This window comes from Crocodylus porosus, unplaced genomic scaffold (assembly GCF_001723895.1).
Source record: "Crocodylus porosus isolate Cpor-Errol unplaced genomic scaffold, CroPor_comp1, whole genome shotgun sequence".
Lineage (NCBI taxonomy): Eukaryota > Metazoa > Chordata > Crocodylia > Crocodylidae > Crocodylus > Crocodylus porosus.
The window spans coordinates 23076949-23100508 of record NW_017728914.1 but is presented as its reverse complement, the minus strand read 5'-3'; the positions used below and the strand labels follow the sequence as shown (position 1 = coordinate 23100508).

At 42.0% G+C, this 23560-nt stretch overlaps 1 protein-coding gene across 2 annotated transcripts in view; it reads right to left on the bottom strand.

The window, feature by feature from the left end:
- Positions 1-5583: 5583 nt before the first annotated feature.
- The window catches only part of LARS (leucyl-tRNA synthetase), a 46455-nt gene continuing 28478 nt past the window's right edge, over positions 5584-23560 (bottom strand). The window contains exons 25-32 of one of the 2 annotated variants that reach the window (XM_019534997.1): positions 22725-22865; positions 17877-18047; positions 14978-15088; positions 13798-13908; positions 11634-11738; positions 10544-10639; positions 9148-9280; positions 5584-5963 (exon numbers count right to left, since the gene is read on the bottom strand). In XM_019534997.1, coding sequence (XP_019390542.1) covers positions 5758-5963; positions 9148-9280; positions 10544-10639; positions 11634-11738; positions 13798-13908; positions 14978-15088; positions 17877-18047; positions 22725-22865 — 1074 coding nt within the window. In that variant the 3' untranslated portion in view covers positions 5584-5757. The remainder of the gene's footprint in view (positions 5964-9147; positions 9281-10543; positions 10640-11633; positions 11739-13797; positions 13909-14977; positions 15089-17876; positions 18048-22724; positions 22866-23560) is intronic. The other variant, XM_019534998.1, reaches the window with a different exon arrangement.

Genomic DNA, 23560 nt, shown 5'->3' with positions numbered 1-23560 from the left:
AGCTACACAGCCAAGGAACTAAAGCAGAAGTCTTGATCTTGCTCCATACCACTGAACAACAGTACTTTTAGCTAATGATGAATATATTCCAAAACCGTATTTGTGTTTTTCTTGTAATCTATTCCCCAATCAAAAATTACCTAACTGAAATTTTCCCAGCAGGACTTATGTAAGGCCTTACTTATATATATCACTGGTGTAGAGAGTCTAACGTTGGAATAAATCTCTTCGTCTTGTCACTAGATTTTGAGAGACAGAAATTGCACAAGTACCTGCATAACAGTGACATCTCCTGGAAACAAACAAAACAAGATTGGAAAGAATAATCAGTTTAGCTTATCAGTTGCTTCCTGTGCATTTAAAACCAGATGGTCTGATGTGCCTGAGCAATGTATTTCTCCTGTTCATTTTTGCTCCCTAGCAAGGTAGGGAAGGGGAACTCCACAAAGCCAAACACACCTAATTTTTCACCTGGGAGCCATCTTTAAAAATTGCATAGAGAAACAGTGCACTGTACCAATAAAGAATTGATTCTTTGTTCTCAAGCTAAGCATTAAAACAAACAGAAGTTATTAAATGACAAAGAGAAAGAACCAACCTTTGCTGTTAAAAGTTTTGGGATCAAGGCTAATTTGCTCTATTTGTTGCCAGTCAACCACTGCTTCCGGATTTATTTTTATTTATTTGGTTTCCAATTTCTGGATCCAGTAAAGTTAACTTCAAGCAGAAACACTGCTGTGCCTTCAAGCATTTCTGATCAACTTGCTTCTACCCTCTGGCCTGAAAAATACATCTCTAATGACATGACTTTCTGCGGTGGGAGAGGAGAGTTGTCTATCAAGACATACTGTACAAGGTTATTTGCAAAAGTATCTAATTGGTTAGTCATCGGGGATAGACTTGAGACCTAAATATAAGACTTATTCCAAAACCTATGGGACCCTCATAAAGAAGTCAGTTTTGGGTATAACCCCCCAATTTTGGGATTTCACTTCTCACCCAAAACTTAACTTTTGAGTTTCAAGATGGTATCAGAGCTCCAAACTGAGCCATGCGAAGGCTTTAGACCCACAGTTGCTTAAGGGAAATCAAACAAACAAGTGTTCAGGCCTTGACAATCCCCTGTAAACTGGATTTTCCACAATAGTGGATGAGTAATCAAGAGTCCATAAAAGCAACTGTGAAATTCAGCCAAAAAAAAATCTTGATAATAGAATGAGGGATCATTCAGCCTAGTGCAAAACCTTCTCATAAAGCAGCGTGTTTTCTCAGAGACCATAAAGAGGGGAACAAGTAGTTAAAGATTCTTTGGAAAGAGCTAAGGTGTCAGAGGTAACTACTATAACATATTTAATTGGTTTGAATGTACAAGATCTGTCCCTCGCAGAGTCTCAGATTTTTTTTTTCAAGCAGATAAAAGCCTAGTACAATGTCTGATTTAGGCATATGCAAAACTAGGAGAGTGTTAAAAGTTAGTATTTAAAGAAATAAAGATCCCAACCTGACAGTGCAATGGCAGTCTGCAATGTAGAGGCTTGAGCCAAGAGAAAACAGTGCTCTGTGCTCATTGAGACTTCAAACATGTCACCTGGAAACTATGAGAGGACTGGGGGAAAGAAGAGAGAAGAGTAATTGGCAGTAACACAGGGGCATAAGGAATATTAATGGGAGCAGGAGAGTGGATTTGACAATCCTAGGCCAAGACATAAAAAGAAGGAAATTATACCGCTTTTTGTTCTGAGTGCAGAGGACTTAATAGAACAAAGATGAGTTTTTTACTGACTAATTGAGTGCTACTGAAGAGCCAGATCTATTTATTTACATGCTCCATTCTCCATCTAGCTGAAGAGCATCATTTCCTGGGGCAGAAGCCTGTGCGTGGCTTCATTTAACCCAAGGAGGCTGGTGCATGGAAACAACAACTACACAATCTTGACAAGGTGAAGATCTGGACGTAGGAGCAAGGGAGAATCCTGGATGACAGGAGAACGCTTGTCCTGCTGCAACCTTCTTCTGCCTTAAAGCTGTTTAGATCCCGACATCTTCCACCAGATCCACTAGCGAGGACTTGAGGTTGGACTCTAGCTTGTTGGGAACCTCCCCACAGGCCTGTTTGCCATAGGTAACCTTGCCAGGAGGGCAACATAGCTCTGAAGATCACTAGGACATGCAAACCTCTCCACCACTACAAGGTCTAGGTCCACAGAGAGGCCACCTAGCTATTTATACACTGACCAATTAGGTTATTCCTTTTGTTAGGGATTAGTACAGAGAGGTGATTAGTCAGGTTAGTCAGGCATAAGGCAGGATAAATATGCACCTTATAGACCAGAGGTGTCAAACATATGGCCTCAGGGCAGGATCTGGCCTGTGGCTCAAACCCCATGTGCCAGCCCCAGCCCCGCACAATGCATGCTGTATGCAGGCTGGACCTGGCACTATGCATGCTGCAGACACGAGGTACTGCATGTAGCCCACACCCCAGACTCCTGTGCCATGCACAGCACCAAGTCCAGCCTACACACAGTGGGCAGCAAGCACTGGCCCCAGGGCTCACAGTGCACATGGCCTCCAGGGCTGGTGCTGTCTGCAACACATAGGCTGGACCCAGCACTGCACACACGCTCCAGGGCATGAGCTGCATGTGTTGCACAGGCTGGATCTGTTTGCACACCCACTCCACAAAGGGGCAGTCCCAGTCCAGCCCAGACTGATCCAGCAACACTTCCAAGCCTGCAGGGCCAGGTGAGCTTAACACTCCTGTGATAGACTGACATACAGAGAGCATATATAGGGATTAGTACAGGCAGATACTTTTAGAGGAAGAAACTCACTTCCCACCATTAGGCACACCGAAGAGTGCAAGTGAAAGCTTGAACAATTGCTAGTTCCAGGGGCCATTTCCTATTTATCCAATCTTCAGTTCCCAATGCCCACTACATCTCCCTCTGCTCTTATTTCTTCCTGAATTTATTCCTTCTGCTATTCCCAGCTGCCTTACTCTAAAGCTCCATATCACTTTCTTTCCGCTCTCCAATTTGTATTCCCCTCTCCACCAGCAACATCCTGCTGCTGCCCTTATCTACCAAAAGATGGTGAAGAAAGAGAGAACCAGGAGAAGGATCCTGTAAGCCTACCAAGAATACCACATAAAAAAAAAGCAGAGAAGTTTAAGAGGATGGAGATGGAACAGTTGGCAAGGCGTTTGAGGATGAGATCACTGGAAAACTTACTCACACACGCCTGTGACGCATACAGATCTGTGCCAACAACACACAGCACTGGCTTTTTACTTCGTTAGTCCTACTCACTTGTGACCACCCTGACTTGCCACCCTTTGGATGGAGATGTCCTCAGAGGTGGGGTCTCCTGAGCATTTATTCTCCTGGACGGCCCAAAGAGCTAAGCCATATCGCTAGTGCTTGTATAGCTTTACACCAACAGAAGGGGCTTGCTATACAAGGGCGCTTGTACACGTGATGGGGGTTTAGTCCTCAGGGTTTTTATTCTATGCCCCCTGAATTGAAACGGTAGGGCACAGAATAATAAAACCCCAAGGACTAAACTGTTAAAATTTTTCCATCATGTTACAGTGAAGGGCCCGATTTTTTTTTTTTTTTTTTGTCAGAACTGGAGCCTGCCCATGGCTGGGGGGCAAGCCGATGGCAGGCCAAGTGACCCCTGAGCTGCAGGGGACCCTGGTCCTTTCCTCCGCAGCAGTGGCACCCCACAAGGCCGCCCAGGTAGGCTGCTAGTGGGCCAGGTGCTATTTTCATCATGCGTACATGGTAATGGTGTCATGTGTACAAGCACCCCAAGTCTCAGCCACACAGAGAGGATTTACACTTTTGGCTTTATTGTTGCAATGCTCTCTAGTGGATGTAGTGTTCAGGTCAGGTTCCTATGACTGCAACTGCAGTTAAAACAGCTCATTTTCTTACTGGCAAGCTGTAAAAAGGTGCTAAAGGAGGCCACCTGGCTGTCTGCAGAAAAACAAATCAAAACTGCTCATAAGAAAAAGGTGAGAGAAGGGCTAAAGTCTTTCCGCCACATCCCTTGACTCCATAACACTTATAAAGAGGATACCTGTCCCTGTACCATACTTGGAAGAGAGTCACCTATCAATGAAAGTGGACATCTCTTATTTTTAAAGTACTTCAAATTATTTCTAATGGGAACTCTTGAAGTCCAGTGTTGCAGAAGCAGCCCAAGTACATGATTCTTCACCTTCTGCAAACTCCATCACCTGCAGAGCCATTCACTGGCATGATTGACACCCTGGTGTATTCTCAATACCTTGATTTGGAAACAATCTGCTCTTTCAGTCAGGGATGTTGCAGAACAAGATCTGCAGAGGCAGGTATAAGGGAATGAACAAAGAATCTCAGAAAGCATTGTCCAGGTTCACCGATTGAGTTGCTGAACTCATTCCCCTATGGTGTGTATAGTGAAAAGGAAAACAAGCCAGGCCACTAGTGAAAGCTGCTGTTAGTGCCCCCTTGACAGCAATGATCACGTGATACGAGGTGGAAGGAACAGATTATACCTGAACTCAGAGATTATCACTATTTATATTAGTGGAGGTTTATTTGCATGCTGCTTTACTTACTTGCATGGAAGCAAATAAAAGTACCTCTTTATGCATCTAACTTGGGGAAGACATTTCTCAAACAAAAAGTGCATTTTAAAATGCAATGATAAAGGGCAGGGGAAAAGGAGATGTACGTTATCATGCTTAGCTCTCAGTATGACAGACCAGCTCATGCTATTACGTCATTCCCTTCCTTCCCCTCACCCTACGTCTGAACACCAGTAACAGGTTAAACCACATGCAGCAGCAGCACCCGTTGTGAACCTGACAAAAAAACAACTGTGCAGAACATTACTGTTTCTGCCACCTTTAATTAAATATAAATCTGCACATAGAAAGGGTCTGTTGTTAGAAGATTTCTGAAGCAGTTCAGCCCAGGACTCTCAAGGCTAAAACAGACCTCTTCTTTAAATGAACCCAAGATATTGTATGTCATTCTGGATGCCCTGCTTTAGAAAAACCTTATTTAAAAACCAGTTCAGTAGTCTTGTAATTATAACAAACCAACAGTTTAAACTGTTCATGAAACCATTTCCTTGAAAGCAATTAAAAACTGTTCCCTTAAAAATAATTTTACAAGCAACAGTTTTAGAAGACAGCAAAAGTACAACACCTTCATTAGCTACACTTCACTTCAGGCACTTCAGTATTTTATATAAATTCTTGTCTACTGTACACACTGGGGAAACATCCACACATACTTTGAGGAGTTCTCCCATGAGACTACTTTTCATCTATAGGTCCACATAACATCCAGCAGGTTCTGTTGAAAGTCACCTCTCTGGAAATATCAAGCACCAAGTGTAGGTAGTTTTTACCCATCAATTCCCTTCGTATAACTAAACACAAGATCTGATGAGGTTCTAGAGAAATCACTGTGTAGTTGATAAGTCACGTCTGTAAACTGTCTTGACACTGCAAAGGTAGGGAGCTGTTTGTGGGGAGAGATCTCGGCATTTGGGCAAACTGTTTCTTTCAAGAAGAGTCCAATGGCGGGAAGAAAATATGTTTATTATACACAAGTTTAAAAGAATATGGGGACAAGCCTACATGCACAGGTAGATATCTTTTAAGAAGCGACACTTGTCTTGGTCCATTATGGATGAAGCCATTCTGTAAGGTTAAAAACGTCATTAACCAGGGATCAAGTCAGTGCTGTCCAGAATTTAATGTACTAAATAGACAACTGTGTCACCAATATCCTTTGTCAGGCCGTTCTCAGTGATGTAAATACGTTTTTCAGCCAGGTCAATGTGGAAGACGGCTTGCTCTAAAATCAGAGTTTTCTCTGCATCTTCCTTTCCAATGACAGGAACACGACGGGGGCCCAGTACAGGATCATCAAATCGCATGAGCTTCACTTTGGAGTGATCTAAAATAAAAGTTGTTAATAATCAGGTCCCAGGGAATCTGCACACTGGCTTTCCTCTGTGCTAGGCAGAAGGATGTATGCAAATAATATCTAGCCCTTCTAAAAAGGCTTGCTAAACAAATAAGCCGCAATGTCCTTGTCACATAGACACTTATGCCCAGAAAAATGCCTAGAAATAAGTGGCTGTATAACCATTGAACATCATTGGCCAGACTGGAAATAAAACACAGGAACCTTGATTCTCAAAGCCATGCACTAGGCTCTGAACTACACTATCCACCCTTTTGGCAGTTATAACTGACAAAAATTAACATCTTATTTCTTCTTATTTCTTTTCTTTTTTTTTTTTTTTTGGGGGAAGACGGCATACGATATCGGGTTATGCCTTTTCAAAATTTAGACAAAATTTGTCCAATAAATGAAGAATAAAGGGCTATTAAAGCAGACTGAAAAATTATTAATGAGCTCAGAATCTAGCTGTCTACCAAAGCCCTCTCTCTCACCACTAGCTTTTAGCAAGAAACTACTCACCTACCTACAGTGACATCTCCTGGAAATAAAGGTTTAGTAGAATCATTGATTTAATCTGTCAATTGTTTCAAAACAGCCAGTTTGCAAAATTCTAATAATTGTGTTTAAATCTGAAATGCATTTTCCTCCATTTGTGCTTGGCTGTGCACATCATCCTGTATTTCTTCTTTGGAGTGCTATTTCCCTGTGCAGCATCAATATAAAATGTTCTTTGTCTTAGAGATGAGCATTAACACAAACACAAGCTGTTAAATGACATGGAAACAAAAGCAGCCTTTGCCATTAGAAACTTCTGGATGAAGTCCAGTTCTTACATCTTGTTACCAGTCCACACTTCTTCAGTTTTCTGCTTGGCTCTTAATTTTTGGAATCAGAAAAGTCTCCAGCCAATTAACATCTACTCTCTCTTTAAGAACGATGTTGCCCTGTATCACACCAGCCTGTAAGGTAACGCTCAGCAATGTGTTTGATGAGCAGTGTTTTCCATACAAAGTGAGGCATTCCTAAAACACACATCAATGTGTTAAATAAGCCAGAAAAAATTATTTGAACTAAAATTAAGAAGGAAAGAAAGTAGCCTCCAACAAAATGAGAGTTTTGGGCCTGAGCACATGACCAAGCCACTGTAGGGTAAATGAGGGTAGGGATTTACAGCTACTCTGTGCAAGGACCTGTGTGCACACTCTCTCTCTCTCAAGTAAACAAAAGCTAACTTGTCACAGCCTGCTTCTCTTCATCAGGAGCCTGTGAGCTCTTGTGGACTATGCACATAAGCAGTTACCGAGAAACAGATGACGCAGTAAATCCCTGTCTTTCTTTACCTTGCAGTAACTTGCCCATGTGCCTGTGTCCTTTAATGGCACCTGCAAGTACCTCATATCATTACAATGCGTATATTAAAATCAACCCTTGCAGCTGTTATCCCCATTTTACAAAAGACAAAACTGAGGCAGAGATGGTACGGGATTTGCTCCAGGCCACATGGTCACAGAGCCAGCAGCACACACTGGGGTTGCTTGTTTTTTTCCTTCCATCCTATTAGTGCACATTGCCCCGGTACTTAGAGTGGAGGGATGCTGTACTGCAACATAAGGCAGGATTCAATAAACAAGACACACACTTATATGCCTAAAAAAGCAAAGCAGCAGAAACATTGTATCAAGTGATTTTCTGCAGCAGCAACCCTGGGACACTCCAAGAGGGGGGAAAAAACCAAACCTACAGTGGAAGTTACAGAGGAGATAATTTCTCTAAAGGTAAGACAAGAAGAGAATTAGACTGGAACACAGATGTTTGCACAGAGCTGGTGGGGGCTTTGGTTTTGTTTAAGCCGTGTTCATTAATTTTACCATGAATCAAATTATCTGTAGCATTAAGTTACTCTCAGATGTTACAGAATGGCCTGCACGTTACCTCTTCCTGTCTAGATAACTAAAACTACCACAAACTGTTCTACGGCATTAGAGACGTGCCGTTTTACAGAATCTTAGATGCAGAATCTGGCTTGTAGGTGACAAAACACATTTGCTTTAATGCCTTCGCACTGCAGCTCATTATTGCCAATGAACTAAGTGCTTTCAGAGAATCTTTCTGGTACTTATCACCTATTTCTTTTTGCACTATATAGTTTAAGATTTGAAAATGAAGCATTCAATGCATTAAGAAAATAAGAGCTGAGAGAGAATAAATGGCTCAGGGGATTTGTAATGGAATACTGAACCTCTCCCATTTAAGTCACTGGTTCCAATCTGCCACAGGTCAATAGTGACTAATAGACCATTGGGCAACTTTTCAGTGGTCGCTATTTTAAGTGAATTGATGGCTTCTATCCAGGTTCTTAGTGAACAGATATTCACATTATAAATCCTACTGCTATAATCAGCCTTTGTATTGGCCTTTGCTTCAACAACTTAACAGAGAGATTTAAGGAAGTACTATGAAGAAAGTATTTTCTCCCTACAGGGAATAGCCATTGGTTGTGTATTAGTAAAAGGTAAAACATACAGAAAGAAGCTTCATAGACAAAAGAAGATTTAAGATGTCAATGTGGCAACTTTCCTAGAAATGAATCTACTTGAAAAAAAAAAAAGCCTAAAGAAAATAAAAATGAACCTGTCAGTGATTTCACTTCTGTGGGTTTAAACAAAAGAGGCCCTCAGCATTAAGGACGATGCTCCATACAGCAGACCATTGAACCATTAACCGCCTCTTAGAAATTCCTGGCCTAAGGAAACATCAGCTGTCCAGATGTTTCCTGGCAAAGGGCAGATAAATCGTTTGGTGAGAGAATACAGGACCTGGCATGGAAGGAAGAAAATAATTTTTAATGGTTCCCATAGTGACCATTCATTTGCATGTCCCCAATATCTCAGCTCCTGTCATTTCATTCCTGAAGAAATGCATGTGCTTGCCTTCACCCTTTGTATTCATTCATTAGCACCCATTTGGCTTCCTTCTAAGTCATCATGACCACTAAAGACCATATTTAAAAAAAAAAAAAAAAAAAAAATGAATTTTGACAAGGAGAACCTGCCAAATTGCTTACTGTTTTCCAGCACCTGTTGGAAAGGCTAGGAATTCAGAATCCCCAGTATCTTCTGGAAATCATGTGTGGTCAAAATGTGGTATCTGTACTTCCAAGCCAGAATTTTACCTTTGATTCCTCTGTCCATCTTCATTAAACGCCTAATTATTGCATCTCTGCTATCTCCTTGCCTGACCTCGATTTTTGTAGAGAAGTGACCATTTGATGGCTGGGGGTTCACCAAAAATACAGATACACTGGGCTGTAAAAAATGAAGGTTTAAAAAATTAACATGCACTTTTGTTTTCTCACGGGAACATGCAACCAATAATGGGATGGAGGAGAATATCTGGTATCCAACAGCTTTCTTGAAGGACAACCTTTTATTCAGAAATACTGGATATCAATGATGAGATTCAATTACTATCATAAATCCCCAAAAAATAAGTTGCAGTACATGTATAAAAAGCTTTTTGACTTCTTTAAATAAATACACTAAACTTTTACTGGTTAAGTAGATAAAGATTACATGATTGTAACTGGAGGATTGATACATGGGAGCACTGCAGTAAAAGTTCACACTATAAATTACTCTCTCTCTAAAAGATTTTTCTACGCAGGTATAGCAAGGCTTTAAAAGACTCTTCACCTTATAAAATTACATTCAGTACAAGACAAAAATAGATAACATTCTAATATGGGAAAAAATCCATTTTGAGATGCATCAAATAATAAGTAAAACAATTTGCCATGTGAGAGCTCAAATTTATTTCTATACATTGGGTTTTGCAATCCCTAAATTGGTACAATAAGCAATACCACTATTTTAGAAACAAAGAGATATGAAGCAAGAAGAGCCCTGGTTCTAGTTTGGCTCCAGTTAACAAGTCTGGATTCTAGGTTTTACCCACAAGACTATCCATCCCTTCCTAGCAATTATTCTTCACAAATGTATGTATTTTTCAATCGGGCATTTCTGTTATGTCTCCCAGTCTGTACAAATTTAAGAAGTACAGAAGTATATATATATAAAACCAAAACAGCACCACTGCTTCAAAAAAATTAATTCAATGCTTAAAAGGGAAGTTGCATCAAAACAAGGAGATTTTCTTTACTTGTCACAACACAGCAGTGTGACAACCCACAACACTTCCCTGACAATAAGTCCTAAGCCTTTCCCAGAAGGCCAGCTTCTTTGCAAGAAAAGCTCATTAAGTCTCCATGTGCCTCACTCCTTGGCTATTTTAGTAGATCAGGGAGTCATTATGGAGAATGATAGTTTATGATGTGAGAACTGAACAGCTACACCAAATACATAATCACACAGATTGTTTTGACAGCAAAGTGATTATGACTTAAGTCCCTACCAATTTGAGCTTCTTAACACAAGCAGTATACCCTGTAGCCCATGTTCACTTGTACAAAAATTATGCCCCAATGAGAACTTACAAGAAGAAAGTCAATTTTATTAAATCAGCTAACAAAGTAGCCTGTATTTCCAATGCTTGTGGATTTCTGAACTTACTTCCATTCTGAATGTGGAAAATGGTTTTCCAGGACAGCAATCTTCTTTTATTTTATCTTCTGCCTCAGAAGCAAACTTCACTTCAATATGATCCAGCTTTGGTGGGTGGAAAAAATGAAGAAATAAAAGTTTATCATTCCTCTGAAATAATGACAGTTACTAGACCACTGAACCAGAACTGTCCACACAGTACAGTGGAAGGCAACTCACACTGATAAAAAGACAAACCAAGAAAAACAGAAACCACAAAACTTAAACGAAACCTAAAAGCTGACAGGACATTACTCCACTTGCTCAGAAGAGGAACAAATTCTAAAGCACCTAGATCACTGCCTTCATATATTACAGAATATAAAATGAAGAGCACAAATAAATTCAAAATAAAGTAAATGAAATTAGAAACTCCAAAATAAGTCACTTCCTATACACAGGCCTAGGATTCCTCTTCGTTATGGCCCTGTCTTTTCAGCTGCATTTTAGCATAACCACAACCAAACTGGAATCCCCATGTACTAGAGAAATAATGGCATTGCTATGCATGACAACCTAGCTTTAAACACCCTGAATGGAAATTATTTCTTCCAAGGCCAGAGAGAAGCCACTTATATGGAAAGCAATTGCAAGATGAGAGGATATAAAAGGGGAAAAATCTGGCCACACTCATTGGCATTGCCTTGGATTCATTCTCCTTCCCTTATCTTGGAAGAACAGACACATTGGTTAGGCATCTCTTCTTGAAGAAGCCAGAAATATAAAACTGGCCTCTTCCACTGACTTCCTGGCCGATGGACAGTTCCAAAAAGCATTGGCCATTCCAAGCTAGACTCTCACTGGAGTTCATCTTCATATATAGGAAAAAGAATCTCCCAATGAGTCAGCGTACACTTGCTAGTCACCTCTGCATCATTTCCATATTTCATAGGGAATACAAATAGCAAGAGTAAACACGAAAAGCTAATGCAACTTTACATGCTCATGGGTAACCCAAGGCTGGAAATGAATTGATATAGGCCCTCAAGCTCAGGAAATGTTGGCCCGGCCGCTTCATTGAGTGTGGAATGATGAATACCCCTCCAAAAGAAATGCTAACCTCTAGGGAATTTGTCAAATAGACAATATTCTCCATGAGCACGGCCCGTTCATCAAATTCCAGCTCCAGATCAAGGACCTGTGGCCCCTTCTTCTCTAGATTCTCCTGTCACAAAGAAAGAAAATGTAATCAAAAACTTTTCAAGTCTGTATATACAGGTGATGCTAGGTTGCTGCAAACTCTAGGTACACCAACCTGGAGCAGAATAGGCTATTAACTGTTAGAGCTCTCTGCTGGCAATAATTTGTTCAGAAAGCACCAGGGTAGTTATAATTTACTGTGAAATGGCAGCTTCTCCATGGAGTTACTAACACTGACAAGGAGGAACTACAGCATTTTAGATGTATGGATATTCTTTTAAATGTGAGAATATATTTTTACATTGAATTTGAAGAGTATTTAGAAATAGCTGTGAATATTTCATGCGTTTTAAAGAAGCAGTGTAGATCTCTCAAAATAAGCTATACTTTCACTGCTACTTTCCAGCAGGAATTCCAGCCTGACGACCTAGTACGGGATAAAGGATGAGATAGAGACCGGACACTTCCCAAGTGTTGTAAAACAAGTTCCCCATAGGGAGGATGGGAGAAAATTATTTTGTTTATTAAAACACAAGTAAGTTTAATATATCCGAGTCTCCATTGGGGCACACACAAACGGTAACTTGAAAAGGGTCAGCATTTCACTTGATATCCATGGTTTCTGAAGCACAATACAAAAAACTTAACCTCCCTTTCATAACTAGAGTTCCCACTTTTTTCTTAATTTTATCTGTTGAGCATTCTGACCTAAATCTGTAAGCAGTTAATTAGATTTAAAATGGCAAGGGCTTCCTGCATCGCTGGTAATTTTTTTAGACACAAGATTCCTTAAATTACCTACGATTTGCTTCATTTTGTAAATTAGAAAGTATTTTCTGTTACAATGAAATGTTCCTTTGACAAATGGGACGAACAAAGAGAAACAGCTTTTGTACACTGAAGTTGCTCACCAATCTATTTCTAAGTACAACATATTGGCCAGGGGTATTTCTGTGTCTCCTTATGTAATCACTCTACTGCCATTTAAAAACGTGCACACAGAGACTGAAATGTGGAGTACTGAAAGTGACTGGTGCTCTGGAGACAGAACACATTTAAGCCAGGTTAAAAAAATGCATGTTGCAAACCCCTAAATTAGAATAACTTCTTCCAACCCGGGGCAGAATTACATGCAAAAGAATCAGGGTAAAACTCCACCAGTGTGACTAACACCAAAGTAGGTGTCATCTGTCTGCAGCTTATCTCAGGGTAACTACCGACTCGAGACAAACAGGTTCCCTGGCATCCAGTGGCGAGGCTCTGTAATAGCAGTTTACAGTATGAGCTACATCAGGATAAAACTACAGGCTTGTCCATTACATACCCCCTTGTCACTGACATGAACATAAAAAAGATTAATATAAATTAAACTTGGAATATGGGGCATCTATGCACACCATAAGGCACAGAACATAGGAAAGCCATCTAACAAAGGCTGGATAAAGGCATCAAATGTGGGATGCACGAAGAAAATGTGCTTGCCTTACACATTTATATTTGAAACACTGCTGTCAGAAATGGGACCATCTGAAGCCAAAGCAAGACAGATGGCAGCTCCAGCATCCATAGAGAGCTTTGCAGCCTCAAAAGAACCAAATATACAGATGGTTTCCTAACAAAGTCTTTTCTCCTTAACCTCTAAAATCATGTATACAGGATGCATTCTGTATGGGGCTGTATATAATTTGGAATGGAGAGTTAAAGTAGCACAATCTCAAGAGGATGCCATACCACCAGCTTGTTTTATTTCAGCAGATATTGACCAAAGAGAACAAGTGAATGTTTAAGCTAACAAATAAACCTTGTTTAAAGAGAATGAAAATCAAGATCCTCATGTAAATTCCTGACTCAGAGGGAACCTTAAAAACATAAATAAATAAAATATCACAATAAAATCTTGAGTAAGTGAAACACCAGGACACACATTCCAGTTTAGCAATCAGTTTTTTTGTTCTGATGCCCTCTTACAAACCAAATGCCTAGCAAATACTTTTAGATTTGTACCAAACATCTAAAGCACACCACGAATTCTGCTAAGAGTAAGACAGCGGCAGTCAAGAACTGTGCCATGTTGTGACACCTACCTTAATCATGGCAACAAAAGGCATAGCCTTCTTCATATATTTCTTCAGCTCTGGCAAGGTGTTCAACTCCATGGCAATTATTTTGTTATCTGGCAACTGTCCTCCATTAGCCTGAAACATTGATCAACATTCCATTAAACATTCAATAGCAACACCCTCCCACCAGTTTGCCATTCACCTTTACACCTTCATTCACACTTCCCTAACTTCCTATAAATGACTTTCTTCCAGCTCTGCATGCTCCTCAAAGGTCTCATGATCCCACAAGACCTTGAGTAGTTCCCTCCAATTAATTTTAAACTACTTTAGAGGTAAACTGGAAAACATTTTGCATGGTGTCCTCAGCCATGCAAAGCTACGTGCACAAACCTATAACATTAACTATGCCATAATTTCCCCTACAGCATATTTTAACCTCCTTTTTTAAAAAACCTCCCCTTTCCAGATATGAAGCATAGTTTGACTGGCTCTGGAACTTGCTCAGCTGCTCCCATTGAGAGCAGTGAGCCATATGACTACAGATGCAATAGCCAACTTTGACTCAATTTGGAAAAAACATACAGGTAGGACTCCAATGTGGCTTATCTTCAGAAAACCAATGTTTGTTCACTTTAAATCATAAACTATTCATGAGTCACAACAATTAAAGGATGAGGTTTGGTAGCTAAGAAATACAGGACCTGCTGCTTTAAAATCAGCTTTCTTTACACTTGCAAGCAAGAAGAATTTATAGCATTTCAACACATTCCCTGCAAAGTCACCAAATATAATACTCACCAAAGACCAGAATGGATGTTTTTAAGATTCCTTGCATAATAAGGTAGCACGAATATGATAATGGCCAATATTTCTTCTGAAATATTCTTGGGGGGAAAATATTTTACAAGAGGTATTCACTGGCAAAAAGATTAAATATAACTGAACACTGGTCAGTTACTTTACATATTAAAAATGTCCAAAGCAACATAGTCATATTATGAACTCAACAGTGTGCCAAAGGACATTTTTATTGGCTCTAATGGAGAGTTATAAGAGCATACTAAAACAAGTTAAGACTATTCCTCCCTACGTTCAAAAAACTGTGACAAGTTTATTTTTCTACCCGTGAAATAAAAGTTAAGAGCCCATAAGAACTGTTGTTATAATAAAGTGATCCCAAGAAGCATCAACAAAACATCACCTGGTAGTGCTTGCGCAGAACTGACAAGGTGTTGTGTTGCCAGGGTGGGTAGTTCTTTGCTACGTAGATGGTGCAATGAGAAGGTTTCTGGGGTGCTTCCTTGCTACTCTTCTGTAGAAAAAGGAAGACAAGAAAAACAATTGTCATCTGAGCTGATTCTCTGAAGCTACTATGAATAACTTTGCATGTGTAACCCTGCTTGTTATGCATTTCAGCTATGATTATGTTCTATACTGACAATGTTGAGAATTCTCTCTCTGCATACTGTTGTTAATATGGATGCTGAGAAGTCTGGGAGCATCTTGTGCCTGTTGTCCCCGTTTGTGGGCCTGTGTTTTACTATTTGGGGTTAAAAATGTGCAAATGTAAAAGGCAAGTGGACCAAATGTGCCCTCAAGCCCTTCCTTCCCAAACTGTCAAGTCTGTAGGCACACAAAATGTTGCTAATGCAAAGTTATGCACAAGTCACTGAAATGTCAGGCTGTCCTGTGAGTTGGGCAGATCTGCAGGAGGGTGCCCTTTAGTTTTAGTACAAGAATAGTGTCAGAGGAGCAGGAGAGCTTCAAGCCAGAAGTGACTCCCTCAATGGCTTTGTGCTTTATCAACTTCAAGGGAATGTGTTTATATGAGCACTAGTCCCTATAGCGGGTTCAGATGGAAACCTGACATTTGCTATAGGTAAAAAAGCTGAAAATGAACCTGCTGCTAAAGTTGGTCAGAGTCTAAAAGAGCTGGGGATGCACAGGCAATCTGAAGAGGACCAGCAGTAACCTCTGGCAGCAGCAGGAAGAGCAGCAATCCCTAGCCATGACCCCTACCAGTAGACTGACAGTAACTCCCCACGCAGCACTTACTCTTTTGGCTGGTGCAGGAGGTAGTGGCCCCAGAGCAGAGTAGCAACCCCTGGGAGTGAGAAACAGAATCCTCTGGGGTGGGCCTCCATCCCTGCAACTTAACTGGCTAGGTGGTGAAGTCCCAAATGGCAGTTCTGGGCAAGTCTCCCTCACCACTTGATTGGGCTACATCAGTGACAGGCAATTATTTTGGAGGGCCATTTAACAAGTACTGGGCAGCTGTCAAGGGCCTCAAGGGTAGCCCCACCCCTTGACAGGTACCCCATCCCCTGGTCTTCATCTTGGGACCAGAAGTCCCACCCCTAAGCCCTACCGGAAGTCCCCCCTGGTTCCCCCCAGAAGTACTCCTTTTGGGAAGGGGGTTTGCCATCTTGGAACTGGGAAGAAAAAACAAAAAACCAGAGCACCAAATTACAGTAAAAACATTATCCGGCACTCATGGGAAATGGTGGGTGCCGGATAACAAAATATGCCGGTTAATTAAAAAGCCCGAACGGGCATCTTTGCCCATTCGGGCTGTTTATTCTTCTGTCACATCACGACCCCTCCCATAGGCCCCAAGGGACAGGGAGGCAGGCCCGACACAGGCTGCTTTGCCCCGGCCCATGGGGGACGGGGTGGGGCGCTTCCAGTTTCACTTTATCTTACTAGTTGGCATGCCCGTTAATAGAACATGCCGGCTCGTAAGGTGCCAGTTAATGGAGCTTGTACAGTATGTACTAAAAATCAAACACTGACAATAACTTATTTTAATTTTATTTATATATTAGTTGTCCTATATTAGTTGTCCAGGGGCGGTGTATATAGAGGTGATTGCATAATAGCTTAAAATGAAGTCTTATTCTTGGTGTGTGTGTGCATGAGCCGAAACCTGGGCACAGCCCTGGCCCACACTGCCCACCTGTGGTGCATCCTGCCTCCCCCTGGGCACACAGTGGGGCTGGGGTATCTCCACAGCTGGACTGCCTTTCTAGGCAGCCCAGGTGGCAGCAGCTCCTTCCAGCTGCTGCCGCTGCTGGCCCCAGCCTCATGGTACTGGCGGGGACCAACGCTGCACACATCTGAACCTGTGCGCCCTGTGCCTGCTCCAGGCTTGCCTGCCCAGGCTCAGCAGCAGCAGTGTGGGACAAAAGCTGTTTCTCGGTGTGGGGAGAAAAGTGGCTCCTCCCCCTCCTGCTGCTGCCGCCTGGAGCCCACGCCACACAGGGCTGCCCTGCATCTACACCACCATCACCTTTGGGCTGCCCCATGGGACAATGGTGGCAGCACAGAACGGACACAAGGCAGCCCAGCATGGCACAGGCACTGGGCGGTTGCAGCAGGAATAGTCCAGCAGTGGCAAGGTGGAGGGCCGCTCCCCCGCCCCCAACACTGAACAACAGCTTCTGTCCCACGCCACTGCTGCTGAGCCTGGTTGAGAGAGCCCAGAGCAGGTGCAGGCCACGCAGGGTTGGGGCTGTACTGTGCAGCGCAGATCCCTGCCAGTACCGCGGGGTTGGGGTCAGCAGCGGCGGCAGCTAGAAGGAGCCACCGCCACCTGGGCTACCTAGAAAGGCAGTCCAGCTGCAAAGCCACCCCATCCCCACTATGTGTCCAAGGGGCAGCAAGATGTTGCCACACTGCTGGACTGTGTCTGGGACAGGCAGGACCAAAGGACCTACTGTGGGCTGGATGCAGCCCACAGGCCATGTTTTGCCCACCCCTGGAATAGGTGGTAGCTCCCCTGCATTAGTTTACCAGTGACTGAGACTATTAACTGTTTCAGCATTCAGCTAATGTTTAATAGTTATGGTTTTCTTTCAATTTATGTATGTGTTCCCTTTTCCCTAGTAATAAACCCTGTTTCAGCTGAACACTGCCTGCGAGAGTGGGGAAGTTTGTTCACTTTAGAACACCCAGTTGAAATGTATTTTCCCAGATTTCTCAGTGGGGGCTTAAGCTAGATTTAGAAGCTTACTGTTAAACCTCTAAATTTGAGCCTAGCCCTTATTACTACCATAAATGCATGGCAGAAGGGTTACATATGCACGTTATAGCAACTTTACCTTTCCTTTAGCTGGTGTCATGTAGTTCTTGAGACGGAGACGGAGATCATGAGCTGCTTCCATGAGGTATTGGGAAGAGCGGATTAAGATATCATCCACAGGACCAGCTACTGGCCATGAAGCTTTCATGATGGAGTCAGGCTTTAACAACAGAAATGACAGGAAGGAAAATTAATTGACATGAATATCTGGTGGCTTCTCTATTACAACTTAAATGAAAGCTAAACAGCAGAGAGAAGTGAAGAGCTTAAGCTTTACAGTACTCCAACACACTGACCCTGTAACTCAACTGTGAAGGACAGAAATATACTCCTAATTAGCAGCACTTGTGAAAGTGCATTAATGCCCACACACACACACATGCTTGATATACAATTACATAACTTCATTTACCAGTTTAGGATTTACTTCTACAGCAGTTAAGTTATACCTATAGTGATCTAAGTAAGACGGAAAAACTTATGGTTTCCCCCCTGAAAAGCTACATATATCCTCTGACGGTGCTGTGACACAGCGAGTACAAGTCACCACTATAAGAAACCTGCCCAACCCCCAGCCATGGGTCTAGAAGTCCTCAATGGCAAAGTAGGAGGAAGATGTTAGAATCTCAAAGGCTGCAAAGATGGGTGAAGGCTGAAGCAGAACAAGATCCCCAGTTGTCTTGGTCTCCTTGCCATTGGATCAAGGCCCTTTCTGTCTAAAGCCATGTGGAAGCTTATGTGCTTCTCCATGATAAAAGAAGTCATGCACAGGCATCTTCCATGAAAACAGCTTTTCCAGCACATTCCTCAAGCCCTTTGAGGACAAGCTAATGGTGAAGGGAGCAGGATTGCAAGGTCTGGAAGCTCCTAGTCATGGACTGGCACGAAACATCGGCAGTTACAAGGAAGTCATCTAGCACTTGAACAAGACAGAAGTGCAATTTGCCAGCTGTAACCGTAACTGAGCAGCCCTCTTCAGGATCCACTCTGCTTACTCCACACAGAGAGAGGGTTAGAAAAGGTGCCCTAAACATAGCCCACCTAATACAGTATTCTGTAAATCCTCCTGACTTGATAACTGTCCAATGGGATCATTTTTACTGTGGTCAAAATACCAACGAAGATATGCCACCAGTTTCAGGACCTAGAATATCACGACCCTCCTGGACAACCCTAATGGTGAAGGCCCAGAGTGCCACTTTGCACTCATGGCCTGAGAACTCAGGCAACAACACTGATATAGCTGCACCGAGTGAAACTCAGTGAGCAGAAGATAGGCACCTCAAAGAAATGGAGATGGTGGGTAGGGTAAACAGGAAGGAGAATGCCGACTTCACGGAATTGGTTTTGCCATTATGAATTAACTCATAAACCAAATAAACGAGTTCCCTATTGGAACTAATGAACGCCTCATGGCTGTCTCATATTGGCAGGGAGTCAATATGCCATCGTCATTGGCACGTATACCCTGACTCTTGATGCCACCAATGAAACCAAGGAGGGATTCTATGCCAACCTCGACTAAGTCCTTTCTCACATTCTGGAGGCAGACAGACTTATTATTCTTGGTGATTTCAATGCCAGTCGGAAGGGACTCTAACCTTTGGGAACAGAACCAATCGGCAAAGAAGGAGGTGGAAAGGTCAACTTCAATGGCATCCTCCTTTTGAGGAAACGCATGGAACATGGACTCACCATCACCGACACCTTGTTCCACCAGAAAATCAGACACAAGACATCATGGCAACACCCACAATCTAAGCATCGGCACCTGATTAACTATGTCATCTTCCATGCCTGGGATCACAAAGACGTCAGTATCACCCAAGCTAGGACTGCTGGACTGATCACTGACTCATCTGCTTAATTATGTCACTCAAACGAAAACGGCAGCAGAAGCAATGGAAGATCAATGTAGAAGGACTCAAGGACCCAAGCAAGTGAAAACTTCTTCCACCAGTGCCTCAGCGAAAAACTGGTGATTTCCAATCAACAACAGGAGAATGTCAGCAGCATGTGTGGTGCCCTCAAGGCTACTGTCATTGGTGCCTATGAAGAGAAGCTTGGATTCTCTACTAGGAGACATCAAGACTGGTTTGATGAGAGCAACTGGAGATCCAAGAGTAAATTGACTGCAAGTGCAAGGCCTTTTGCACTTGGCAAGATGACACAAACTGCACATAAAAGAAACTGAATTTCCAACAAGCCAAGGTGGAGGACCCACAATATGAAGAACAAGTAGTAGGAAGACAACGCGAAGGAGATTCAACATCCCACTGACATACATGATATGCATAGTTTGTTCAGTGCCACCAAAGCCACTTATGGTCCAAGCACTCAGGGACCTTAACACCTAAGGATGGAGGAGACCTGATAAGGAAAGGGAAGCCACTGAGGCTCACTGGAAGGAGCATTTTGAAGACCTTCTTTATTAAGACTCTGCACTGATGAGTGTTACCAACTCCATCCCACAGCACTCGGTCAGAGATGATCTCAGAATCCCTCCAACCTTTGATGGAGGTGAGGAAAGCCATCAAGCAGACGAATGACAAAGCACCTGGAATGGATGGAATCCCCACTAAACAGGGAGAAGAGGAGCTCACATTACAGCTTCATGCCCTCATCTTAAGGGTCTGGAATGAAGAGGAAATCCCAGACAACCTCAGGAATACCATGATTGTCACAATCTCCAAGAAAGAAAGTCCAACTGTGGAAGCCACAGAGGAATCACCTTGTTGTCCACCACAGGAAAGATCACTGTGAGAACCCTCCTGAACTGTCTCCTTCCACTTCCTGAAAGAGCTCCTCCACGAATCTCAAGAGGCATAATTGACATGATCTTCAGTTCGCCAGCTGCAGGAGAAATGTTGGGAACATAAGCCTCTCTACATGGCCTTCTTTGACCTCACAAAAGCTTTAGACTCTGTCAGGTGAGAAGTGCTGTGGAGGATCCTTCTGAACTACAGATGCCTAGCAAAATTTTTCACCATTCTCTGCCTGTTCCATGACAGTATGCAAGTGTTGGTTCTCACAAATGGATCTATCACAGATTCTTTTTTAGTTCAAATGGAAGTTAAGCAAGGCTGTGTCATCGCTTCAACATTCTTCTCAATATTCCTTGCCATGTTACATCTGACCACCAACAAGCTTCTAGCTGGAGTGGATCTAAACTACCAAATGCATGGTAAGCTGTTTAACCTCAGCCCACTTTAAGCTAAAACCAAGACCCTGACCCCAATTATTGAGCTCCAGTACACAGATGATGCTGTAGTGTATGCTCACTTGGAAGCAGACCTTCAGGCAATTGTCAATATCTTTACCAAGACACAAGAGAATAGGACTAACATTTAACATTCAGAAGACTAAGGTCCTTCACCAACAAGCTCCTAATGAATAGTCCCCAGCTTCAGTAATCCAGATCCATGGTGAGACCCTGGAGAACATTATTTCCCACACCTAGGAAGCCATCTCTCATAGAAGACTAACATGGGTGAAGAAATCCAACATCCTCAAATGTGCAAGTGCAGCCTTTGGACACCTGGAGAGACAGGTCTGAAGATCACAACATCAGATTCAAAACCAAGTTCATGGTTATCAAGCAGCCGTGATCCCCACCTTGCTGTATGGAGCTGAGACATGGACAATGTACAGGAGACATCTAAAGTTGCTGAAGAAGTACTATCAACACTGCCTGTGGAAAATCCTCCAAATCCAGTGGGAAGACAGATGTATCAAAGTTAGCGTCTTCCTGCAAACAGACACCACAAATATTGAGGCGATGATGATCTAACATCAACTTTGTTGTGCTGGCCACGTCATCCAGATGTCCACTTCCAGACTCTTGAAGCAAGTTTTATTTTTCCGCTCAGTCGAGGCATACACTCAAGAGGACAGCAGAGAAAGCACTTCAGGGATGATCTCAAGGCCAATTAAAAACAATGCAACAATGATGTCAACTCACTGGAGACTATCACTCAGGAGCACCCCAAACAGAAGAAGAGTCATCTTCAGAGATGTCAGTACTTTGAAACCTAATGACAGCACCAGGGGATGAAAAGATGGGAGTGGCAGAAACAGCATGTCACAGACCAAGTACCTCCCATCCCACACGTTAACACGTGTGAGCTTCAGTAAATTCTGTTGATCTCAGATAGGCCTCTTCAGTCCTCTTCAGACACACAGATAAGACAATCATCCTCAACTGCGAGCGAGTGCCGAAGCAGTTGAAACCACGTGTGAATGAACCCCACGTTCTTATTTGGGTTAGGCTTAGATCAACTCATAGCAGTGACTGAACCTGACTAAATAACTACATTAAAATTAGGTTACTTCACCTTCCTTGCAAATAGAGACATATCTGAATTTATTGTGTTCATATACTCACCTGAATAAATCCTCTGTTTACATAAAAATATCCATACATAGCCATGGGACTGATCCAGGCTAAACTGAACTCAACAGTTAAGCTTCTAATGATTTCAGTGAATTCTGGATAAGCCTACACAGCAGCGATGATTACATTTTTATATGAGCATTAATGTTTGTAATTACATACACTTCAAATACTATCACAATATTTCATTAATATTAAACTTACATAAGAAGACTATCACAATTATACATTTCTTATGTGCATATTACCAGTTTAAACTCAAGATTTTAGGTAATAGCAGCCAAAACATAAGGCAATCATTCCAACTCTAATGGATCAATGGTGGTTCTAAATCTGCTGTTTTCCATGCAAATTTGTTTCTTTCCTAAACTTCTCGCTGGCTTTTCTTAACATTAATATAGACATATATGTTTACTAGAAACAAGTCAAATCCCAATCCTAAAAGACATGTTTAAAATAAATACATACTAGTACCTTTCCCAACAGTGACCAGATGTGCTCACATAAGTGGGGGCAGATGGGAGCCAACAGCAGTGTCTGAATTTCAATGAATTGAAATACCAAGTCCATATGCATTCCTTCTATTGCTAGTTCCCGGTACTTATCTTTTGCTGCCTGAAACACAGCCAACATAGCCACCATTAAACATTCTAACTGTCAGAGAGAAACATTTCTTTAAAAAAAAAAAAAAAACAATTTCTTTGGCCTAATACGTATTTAAAATGTAAGCTACCTAGAAACCTATAATGGATTATTAAAAGGACTATGTTTCTAAAACAGCTGGGAGTACAGTATGAACTTCTGCCAATTGAACATTATTGTTTTATATTATTATGGCTCTTAAGGAAAAAAGACATTTAAATCGGCACAGACATAAAAGTCAAGAATAACTGCAACTGTATATCACGTGCTATCATTCTGAATAGCCTATATAAAAGATACCATTAAGTACTAAGAAAAAGGCAATAAATGTGATATATTATTCTACACATAGTTCAGCCTACCTAATCAAATTCCTGAAAGTCAAGTCAGTCATATAAAGGAGTCTCTGCAATTCATTAAGTTCTGGAAACACTTTCGAGAGATACCTTAAAGAAGTATTTTGAAAAATATTGTTTCCGAACAGTTCTGCTGATAAACTTTCTGTATTTCTCATGCAAATTTTCCTTGCTAAAAAACCCAAGGAAAACACTCTTACAATCTGTCCCTTCCTGCTAGTCACTGATCACCTAAAAATTGCAGCGTTCTATTTGCAACCTCACAGCTGCTTCCTACAGACCAAAGCAGAATGCCGAGACGCACCATTACGA